This window comes from Rhinoraja longicauda, chromosome 2, assembly GCF_053455715.1.
Source record: "Rhinoraja longicauda isolate Sanriku21f chromosome 2, sRhiLon1.1, whole genome shotgun sequence".
Taxonomy (NCBI): domain Eukaryota; kingdom Metazoa; phylum Chordata; class Chondrichthyes; order Rajiformes; family Arhynchobatidae; genus Rhinoraja; species Rhinoraja longicauda.
The window spans coordinates 25,850,767-25,862,127 of record NC_135954.1 but is presented as its reverse complement, the minus strand read 5'-3'; the positions used below and the strand labels follow the sequence as shown (position 1 = coordinate 25,862,127).

General features: G+C 36.0%; 1 protein-coding gene across 1 annotated transcript in view; it reads right to left on the bottom strand.

Annotated features, from left to right (window-relative positions):
* Positions 1-220: 220 nt before the first annotated feature.
* mkxa (mohawk homeobox a) overlaps positions 221-11,361 on the bottom strand; it is a 35,611-nt gene continuing 24,470 nt past the window's right edge. Inside the window, exons 6-7 of the mRNA XM_078427535.1 lie at positions 491-524; positions 221-407 (exon numbers count right to left, since the gene is read on the bottom strand). Of these exons, the coding sequence (XP_078283661.1) occupies positions 221-407; positions 491-524 (221 nt within the window). The remainder of the gene's footprint in view (positions 408-490; positions 525-11,361) is intronic.

Below are 11,361 nucleotides of genomic sequence, written 5' to 3'. Positions count from 1 at the left end.
AAAAAAAATAAGCTGGCCAACAACAGCAGAAATGTGTGCAATTACAAAGATTTAAAACTGCTGCAAGATCCTAAATATATTAATAAACATAAGATTAGATTAAAAAAGATTTATTCTAAACTGGCCTCAAGAGCCAGGAGTCAGCATTTGATTGCAGCACTTTTTTTAATATACGTACATGGAATGCTTCTGAAAAGTCTTAAGTTACATAAACCTTGTTTTAAAATGGTTTACACGGTGACATTTTCAAAGTCTTTATTTCGGAAATATGCGAAGACTTTTGAATGATACAGCTGGTTGTTCCTTGTATTTTGCCTTTAGCCTGTGCCAGATTTGTTAAGGCCATGGCAGCGTTAATTTCCTTCCAGTAGGTTTCATCTTTGGAGGTTTCTTTTTTCTTTGGATAACTTTAAGAAAATAGGAAGTGGAGTTTAATCCTCAAGTCTGCAACTTTCAGTTCTACAAGTAGAATTTTCTGAAATGCACTAACCTGGTTAATCGGTTTGGTCCTTGTTCCACTGACTCTGATAACAAAAGAGATGAAAGTTATTCTCTTTCTCTTGCAAAGATTCCCTCAGAAGCTATCAGGTAGAATACACTAATATTTGAACAGCCATTTGTACCAATAAAAGGTAAAACAAATTTTAAGGCAGTTATCCTCTTTCCTCATTCAATTCGTTTGCAGTATTGACCATTCCACAGGAGGGGCATTTTGCTTTGCAAAGATACTCCTACGTTGTACAAAGTGAGCTATAAGCCAAATATTCTGATGATTACAGTAAATGTGGAAATTTGAACTAGATTTTCTTTGGCTCTGAACTCACTTCTTCTGAAAGAAAGTAGGTTTGAAAAGAGTGATTGAGTCATACTCTATCACTCTTTTCAAAATTTATTTTCACTGGGATGCCACTGGTCACAAAGTCATAAAAACATAAGGATTTATTCATGTTTGCCAACATGACTTGCTGATTGTACATAAACATTGGTATTACAGTGGGATATTTTTGCTTTTCTGTGACATAGATGCACTGTGGATCCAATGCCAGATGAATCATGGGTTGGTCTGTAATCCTACAGATATGCTATATTATGACAGACTACCCAACAAATCTGACTCATTCTGCTGCCTGAATAGGAAAATAGAGCTCTGCATATGAACATCCAGTTGCCAGTTGGACAGAACGGTTAAAGGGCCAAAAACACAGTCAGCTTTCTGCTTACATTAATCATAGAATACAGTAGGAAGCCAATTGGCTCATCATGCCTGTGCTGTCTCTTCAAAAGGGCGATCCATTGAGTCCCAATCTCCTGCTCTTTCCTAATATTCTGCAAGTTTCAAGTTCATATTCAACTTTCTGTTATGTACACTTCCATCATCCTTGCAAGTAGTGCATTCCAATGCATTAATATCATTGGCAAGATGAAGTTTGAAAAGTTTCTTAAAGTATATGAGGAATTTCTTAAAGTATATATTAAAGTGAACATTTTAAAATTGCAGTGATAAAGGGCGAAAATTTTGACTCCTGCTTGTGCACAGACAAAATAGTTTCAGATTACATACTAAATTTGTTTTGAGTGATTTACAGGAATTATGTCACATACGTTACATCAAATAATGCCAAACCCAATCCACATCAATGGAGGCAGCCTATAGGTTATGCAGAGGATGAGCATAGGATTTACACATCTATTTTTTTTCCTTGGAAGATGATTTATGTGGCCCTGCTGAAACTCAATGGAAAATATGCACTTGAAGGTATTATATTTGTGCACTGCTTGAATATAACTCCTTCTGTTCCCATGAAGTATATTTTCTGAAGTTTTTCTATGTATTATGTAATAATACTTGTCAACACTGGGTAGATGTCTCACAGTCATTTAGGGGAGGAATAAAGTAACCTCAGAAAAAAACTGCATGTTTATTGGATCACATAATTACTATTATAAAAACAGAGGCATATTGCTGCTGGACAGAAACCTAATCTTAAATGTTGTTGATATCAGAGAACTAGAGAGAACCGGGAACAGATGGAATAGAATTAGTTTCTTAAATTCCTTAATCATTCAACCATAAAAAATCAAGTGTTCTTATGTTTGCAATAATGCTGATGAAATTTGTGGATGTTGTGGGTTAAATATTTGGTGACAATTTGGATCAAATATTTGCACAGATTTATTTGTATCTTGTTTTAACATCAGTTGGGGGTATATAAGGCAATTTCATATGGATGGATTTAGACTATTTACTCTGGTATAGTGGTTTCTGCAACACAGGAGGCAGCCTTTCAGTCATTGGATTCAGGTTAATGCACCAAAGTGCATTCCCAGCTATCCACGTCTCTCTCTCCTTTTCATTCCTTTTCTCTTTTACATGCCCATCAGTTCCAATTTGTTGATTTTGCCACTTAACTACGCCACCTTAATCGTTAAAAACATGAAATTGACCAAAGGTGTACTCTAAGCAGTGTTAGAATGGTTTACATGAAGAATCATTCAATAAACGGGTGGCATGGTGGCACAGCAGTGGATTTGCTTCCTTATAGCGCCAGAGACTCGGGTTCGATCCTAACTATGAGTGCTTGTCTGTATGGAGTTTGTACGTTGTCCCAGTGACCTGCATGGGTTTTCTCCGAGAGCTTCGGTTTCCTCCCACTCTAAAGACATACAGGTTCGTAGGTTAATTGGCTTGGTATTAATGTAAATCGTCCCTAGTGTGTGTAGGATAGTGTTAGTGTGCAGGGATTGCTGGCCAGTGCGGATTCGGTGGGCTGAAGGGCCTGTTTCCCCACTGTATCTCTAAACTAAACTAAACTAAAAGGGGAGCCCATGAAGAGCACTCATTTGTCAGGTCACTGGAACAGATGTCAGACCTACAAGGAATACACCCCATGGCAACCATGACTCACCATGGAAAGGAAGGAATTAACAGGGCAGAGGGTACATTGTAAACGTCTGTGGGCCCTTATATTTTCTCTGATGGATTCCTGTGCTGTGAACGAACCAAAGCCACTAGGAAGTAGAAGATGACAATGAGGCAGAGATTGCAGCATGTACTTCCGATGAGTACATGATTTAAAAAGCCGCGTGATGAAGTGATGAAACATCCAGACAGACTTCAAATACCCTGACCATTGAAAAGGAGGCTGCCAGATTTGTGTAAAAAACATCAATGTAAGAATGGTAGCCCATTATTTGCATTCTATTGGAATCCCAATGTATGTCCTGTTTTTCTTGTGAATGCTCAAAGAATTGGTCATAAAAGCCCCAGTTTTATGCAACCATCAAATAAGATGTGCAATGTGTAACACGTGATATTGTTATGTGTCCAACTGATAATAAGGAAATATCAAGCACAGTAAGTTACACAGGTATCCTGTCCAATTTCCCAATGGACACAATCTTAGCAAAAATGATTACTAACAGTGTAATATGGTAAAATCATATTGCTGCATGATTTGTGCTTAGACGCTCAGAAAGTGCTTAGAAAGTAGATCCACTTTCTAAATACTTTTGTTTACTTATTGAACATAGTCTCTTGAATATGTCCTGCCATTTAATGAGATTGTGGCTTATCCATGATCTTTCTCCTTGAATGCATTTTTGTTCCATATACCCTAACACCTTTAATTAATAAAAATCCATGAAGTTCAAATTTAAAACTAGGTTTTACCAACCATTGAAAATAATTTCTCTTTACCTACTTCTATCAGCTTCCAATAATATTTTAAATCTTTTAATCAAATGATCCCCTAATTGTCTAAACTGCTGTGAATTTACTACATTCTGTTTACTTTCTCCTCAAAATGTATATCTGGAGTCAATGTATGATACAAATAAATCTAATCTGCTCTCTCGCTCCAAGACTATTAAATACTTTATTGGACTTTCAGCCTGGAAAAGACACCCCATTGGAAGAAATATATACATTTTGCATTGTATTATGTTCCTCTCCTAGTAGAATAGCATGCTGAAAATGATTAACACAATAGCAAATGTTTCTGCCAATATATTAATTGTCTTGAGACACAATTTAAACTTGTCCATGATGAAAATATTATGCTATAGTATTGAACTGGGTTAGGTCCCAAATGCTAACATATACTGAACTAAAATATATCCTTTTATTCAGTGTTAGTAATACTTAAGGAGAACCATTATCATGAATTCCTGAAGTTTTGTTGTTTAATATTGCACCAATAAAATGAACGAGAATAATTGATGAATGGAATCAGTTTATCTCTTTTCCTTTCACTTTGACGCCAACCATTCTGAATGTGTTGGAAGGAACTGCAATTACACCGAAGGTAGACACAAAATGCTTGAGTAACTCAGCAGGACGGGCAGTATTTCTGGAGAGAAGGAACTCTTAATGCGGTATACCTCATATCTGATACAGGAAACCTCCTTCCACACTACCAGAATAATGTGATTGAATTTAGGATGAGCAAGCAACCATGCCAGCCGCTATTTCCATTTCACATCCAACTAGTCACATGGCTGCAATGAATGTCACTGACAACTTAATTCTTACTGGAGTCAAATTATATCTTCTGCTTTAAATTTAGATCCACTGGAAATGAGTTAATGGCTACCTTTCTATTTAGGACTGTTAACAGTCCTCAGAGAGAGGACAGCGGTCTGGACTGAATTCAAACCAAGTTCCAGATGTAAAGGAACAATGTTCCAAGCCATTACACCTTGCCATGTTGTGCTATTTACATGAAAGGTCACGTGCACTTGTGGAATTATCCTCTCAGCAAATTATTGATTGGTGTCCTTATTAGTAATACTTTGCCTAGAAATAACTATAGGAATTATAGTATGTAAACATCCAATGTGCTTCACATTCCCATTGCCTACATACAGGTATATACAGTATTTATAAAAAGAATTGCAGAAATAATGTACTAAAAGCTTTAAGTAATGTACTAAAAGCTTTCAGTATTCTAATAACACCACAAAAAGAAGAATGCATAAGTGGAACCAGATTACAGCAATTTTAAAGTCATTATCTGTTTAGTCCGATCAAGCAGCACTGGTATCAAAAAAATGTTTTCCAGTCTGGCTCAGATCTCCACAGCTGCGTCCACTGTGTGTTTTCTAACTGTCTACGTTAATCGACATCTCATGTGCACACACACCAGCAGCCAAATATATTGTACGCATTGTTAACAGAACTAAGTTTGGATATAATTATTAGCAATAATTTTTTTTTCCCTTTAACAACTATTGAATGGTCCAAGATTTAAAAAAAATATATATGACTGGGCGATCTGGTTATGGAAGAATCCTTTTTGATACTTCACATTTTTCATAATTGAACACAACAGGCCAAGCTATTTCTTGGACATTACCATGTTTTCAGAATGTACTTTTAATTGATAGTTATTTTCCCCCATTTCTTATGTTGTAGAGCCAAACATTAATTAAATCAGCATAACTTGATAATTCGCTCAAGGTCAATTAATTTTCAAAGGGCAGAATGTATTGTAATGAGTAATCTACAGTTCCAATCCAGATCACATTCATGTGGAATGATACGGCATTGGATTATCTTGTGCACAAAGTTTGTCAAACAACATTGAACAAAACTGTTCAAAAGACACATCTTCTTTGTATTAGATAAATGTTTCAAAATTACTCACAAACAAATATGGAAGTTCGTCATATTAGTCATCTGGAGCAGACTTATTTTTTCAAATATCCACTTTCATCTTTATTTAACTGATAGTAATTTTTATTTAAAAAAGGCTATGAAAGCCAAACTGCCTGAGTGAGTCAACATGGTACAATAATTAAATCCAGGCAGTTTTTGATCAAAGGGTCCTATTCAGTCCTGGTAGTGAGATGTGATTATCATTAAATAAACCCATTCAAAGATGTTGCATGGAGAAATGATGCTCAGCACGTGCACGTAAATGCAACATCTGAATGAACTATGACCATGCTTCAAAGTGCTCACATTTGTATATTTCAGAATCAGAGTGCCAACAATAGCAATAATGAGAGATGTGAGTCATCCACATGGAATCAAAAACTCCTGCACATATTTACATACTTACATGCACACACACATTTGCATACACATCTTATCCTATGGTTAATAGCCTCCACGCTGGGTTCACATTGTCTTGGTGATAGGAGAATCACCAATGTTCAGCCATTTACACTAAACTAAATCCAAAAATCTATGGGCATGTTTTAGATTTATTGAATCATGATGCTCCATCATGTGGAGTTAGGAGTATGATCCTGCCTGGTCGAGATTTCCCAGCGTTAAGCTGCAAGAACATCCTCCCTGAGTCTGCAGGAGCTCACACCTGGGCAGAGAGTGGATTCCCCATTTTTTCTCAATATATGGTGAATAATAATAACAACGTGAATAATATTTGAAAATAAATTACTTTAGATTAACATTTTAAATAATTTTTAAGTGATATTACTTGCTTTTAACGAATGTAACTTTAAAGAATGTTTTACAACAGTATTATTAGCTTTTAAAATATCTGTAAATGGTAGAACTCTGCTCCAGGTTTTCCTTTTGTCAAACCCTATCAGAAATGTTCAGGAGGTGGGGGCTTCAGAAATGCAGCAACTGAGGCAAACCTACCACTGACATGTGTGTGGGAAGTGACAGTCCTGGAATAACACCCCCCCCCCCCACGCCCTCCTACATGTTATTTTCACACGCGTGCTCATCTTGGTTCAGGTGAGTGCCACTGAAAGACGGCCAAATGTTTGGGGCCCTTCATTGTTAACAGAATCCCAATTAAACTGTGGTTTCTTTTTACTAAGCAATTGTGTTCGCAAGACCCAGTTACACAATGTCAAAATTAATTAAATGAATTTTAGGCAAATATGGTCCAGTAGAATTACAAAATCGTTAGCTAATAGATAATTAGCAGCAGCAATAAATAAGTATGAGTCTTGCCTACCAGGAACATCTGTTGCCAATGTGCTGACTCTTGATCAGTTACACATTATATATGTCAGTGGAAAAATTGACTAATCAAGAAATTGCAATCTTACAAGGGAAAAATAAAATATTTAATTCAGTCCTGTAACAAATCCTTCATGGAAAAGGAACACTGTGAGGCATTAATTTAGCATTAAGCTGTCCATGATAGTTAATTTCCTAACTATGCCACTTTAGAAAACATCTAAATTTTATTTAACTGGACATGTGAAATTATAATTATGAGATATTGTTAATCTTTACAATCACTATGTAAACTCTAACTGTCTTCACTAAATATGTCAGAAATAAATATTCATTAAGTTAGAATAATATAGACAGACAGAAGCAGTGTGAAGCTAATGTAGAAAGTCAAAAAAGGGAGAAGACAATTTTGGAACAAATTTAGGGCATATAGTATTCTTTAGCCATGTGAATTGGAAATGGAGCGCCTCCCTCTGTCTTTTGCACCTGAAAAATGAACATGTGTGTCTTGACAAGCCAAGTATAATAGTAAGACCCTGTAAGAAATATTGCCTTTACTCTTTTTCCCTGAATGGTTCTTTGACTTTTGCTCGTGTGGATAGCTGCCAAATGGTACAAAAATGAGGAAATTTAACAAATAAGCGAAATAGATACCGAAGTGCCGAGTAGGGGAATTCCTAACTTAGAGTATAAATTAATGCATGATTTGGCTAAGAAAAAAAACCTGTAGAATGCAATGGAATTCTGCTGCCTAGAATTCCAGTGACATTCATGCAGGCTCTCACAAAAGATCTTCAGTTTTCCATTTAAAAAAATGCTGAGAAATATCCAATTCTGCCTTTATCCTCCATATGGCCAAATACTTGTTCTCTGGATCTTAGTTCTTGATGAGCTATCTGATCCAGGAGCAGAGCTTCATTTTAAGGTGGAATTATGGATAACTACAGAAATGAAAGCCAAAGGTAATATTTTCCTTGGGGGAAGAACCAATGGGAATAATTCTGCCAGTCCTTTATTTTATTAAAATATATTGGGACCACATCACCCTCAAAATCTGGAGGTGAACCAAATGCAATATATATATAACCAGATTGACACAAAAACTTTAAAACTTCTGATGCAAGCTTACTAAACTTTATTTTAACCTTTTTTAATAATTAGTAGGATGCTTTTAGGAAAGTCAATTTCAGTCATTGCAAAACCAATGCATTATTGTTTTAGGATATAGTTTTGTGGTAATTACATCAGTGTATTGGTAATCCACAAAATCTGGACAATTCAGAAAACATGATCTTACCTGGTCTGACCTATGCATAACTCCATAATAGTTCACTTCTTATTGCTTTCAATTATAGCAAACCAATGCCAGTGGTTTATATAATAGTTCCACCCCCCATCTTCTCAGGGCAATTAAAAATTATAAATTCTAACTAACCAGGTGTACCCACGTCACTTCAATTAATTAAAAAAAATACAGGTAGCTGTACAAATACATAGAAATATAGAAAAATAGGTGCATGAGTAGGCCATTCGGCCCTTCGAACCAACACCACCATTCAATATGATCATGGCTGATCATCTAAAATTGGTACCCCATTCCTGCTTTTTCCCCATATCCCTTAATTCCTTCAGCCCTAAGAGCCAAATCTAACTCTCTCTTGAAATACTAGCCGTACCAAACTAGTCAAATCAGTGCCCCAATTTTGACAGAAAACTTATTGTCCCTCATCTAACATTTGAGTACTTGAAAACAACGTTGATAATTATCATGTGGAAGAAATTTTGGGTGATAACATGGCCATGCTGGCTGCAATATTGTTTAAACCATTGACATTGAGATGTTGCACAAATGCAAGGCTTAGAGATTTTATGATGTTCAATAAATTGTATTAGTGTTGAATTTGCTAATGAGTCAATTGCGTTGTCTGCATTGTCAAGGTTCAATAAATTCAAGTTTAACTCTTACCTTTATTGGTTGCGTATTATGTCAGGGCTGTGTGAGAGGGATTGCTCTCTCCAGTAGTAGGAGAAAAATGATGATGTTGCCAGGCATCTATATTTTGACTCTGACAAAGCGAGGCTGAGGAAAGGTGTGTAACAAAAATTCAAGTGAGATCAAAGAACATGAACCTCACTGAGAGTATGTTTAAATTGAACATTTAACAGTAAAGTTGAAAGAGAAATATTTTGTAGCCAGTAAAGAGATGGCTCACAACATTGGTGGAAGAATTGCCCCGGGGTGTATCCTAATCACTAAGGAGTTTGTCCTAATTGCCAAGGAGAATACATCGAAGAAGACCTTGGCAGTCTATCATTGTTATGGTTTAGTTTCAGCCCCCATTTTCATGTAACAATACATTAACGGTGCAACTGTTTCCTACTATAGCATTTGGAAGATTGAGAACAGGTGTCAATCATCCAAGATCTTTATTGAAGATTAAAACAGCCTTATGGGAATAAGAAATTAAGGAGGTCTCCAAGGCCTCCAATATATCTCGAGTAAAATTTAGTTGCTTTTAAGGAAATGAAAAATAATGTTAATGTGTTATTTTAAGATGTAATGGCGGATAATCATTTGAATAATGTGCCTAATTTTCAGTGCACCTTAAACAAATCTCATAGGTTTAGGGTTCACCTTAAACAAATCTGATATAGGATAGAGCTCCACCAAAGCTTGTCAAATGTCAGAAGAACTTTGTGAACTGTCATTTTGTTTAATACCCAATAGAGCGATCTAGTAGTATTGGGAAACAATTGATTCAATTGAAGGCATTGGCTGGGGATTAAAGTTTGTTTGAAATAGAAAAGCCAGTTTTAAATTGACTTAAGAGGAAGAGCAACTTGATTTTGCAAAGAATTACAGAGTATGGATGGATCAATGGATCATCTTGGTATAAAAATGTATCTGTGTTTCTCAACATGTGCCAACTCTCTTTAAGATGCAAACACATTTCTAAACTGTTCATTGGTGAAATGTACATCTTCTGTCATTCATTAAAAACAGATGCTGTGCAGGATGAGGGCTTACTTCTTTATAGGAGGTTTTTGGTACTATTCGTCTGAGACTAAAATTGGCTTCTTAATGGGAGGATATTTCTTTTAAGTTTTTCATTGCCTTAATGCACTGTTTGCCATGTTTTATTTCATGTTTTGCCTGGTGATCCCCATCACTTCCATTTACAGTTTTATTTCCTCTAAATCATTGCATTGTTTCTGGGTGATGTGGCTTCAATTTTGCTCCTTCCAAGAGGTGAGCCTGCAAAACCTAAATTTCATCAACATTCTGGAAATTTGTAGCTTAAATGAAATAAACATCCTGATACCATAGCACACAAATTGGATCTTCACAAGGCTCGCAATCAGATATAACAATTTTCACATTGTTCTTCATTGTTTTACTTTGCCCACTATTTTCTCGGTCAGACAACTGTAATCTTCAACAGGTGAACAATTTGGTCGGATGTCCTCACCAGTGTTTGGCTGTTGTTTTCAGTGTAGGAAGGTGGACATTGTAGATTGGCAGGCCAACTGAAACTTGAAATTTACAGTCCCATTTTCTACCTTGACAAACTTATATCTTCTGAATAACAATTACTGCAAACTTATACCTTTTGAATAACAGAGACATAACCTCACCAAATCACTGTATTGAGATTTAGGAAAATTACAACAGTTAGTTAAGATAAAGTGATAGATTTTTAAGAAAAAATGGTAGACAAGGCAGAAGAGTGGAATAGCTATATCCCACAAACAAAGTATACGTAACTATGTGACTGATAGGATGAATGAAAGGCATCTAGGTAAGCCACAAATGCTGGTTATCCTGGTGAAAGGGAGACAATTTTACCAACTGTAGAATTGCAATAGATAAGACAAAAATACCTTGAGAGTCGAGTTGAATTCAGAGTCTCATGAAGTCAAGGCATGGGATGAATTAATATCTATCTGGTGCACATTTTGCACAGCCAGTCTTACGGGAAAGTCAAAGTCCATCGTGACATGGAATGGAAAAGTAGTTTTCTCACCTCAACGTTAAGAGGGAAAAAATCCTCACTGACATTCCTTCCTATTGAATTCTGTTGGGTGTCGAATTTGGGAGTTAGCCTGAATCTCACTCCAGGAATCTAGAGTTCCAGCCAAGGCTTGGGTAGATATTATGAAATTAGATCTTGGAGGAAAGAATGTACATGGTCTGATTACTTATTAATGTTTCTGATTAAATAAGTAGGGCCAAAAGAAACTGGAATTTCAAATGGCCCTTTGATACATTGATAGAGCTTTAAAATCTCCATGAAAGTACGGAGGTAAAAGTAGAAATAGCTTCTTCCTCCCTTAGTTCAGTTTATTAAAATGTTAAGTGTTTCGATCATGTAAATAGAAAGCACCCAGATCTGAACGTCAATGTGTTTTTATTGTTGGCT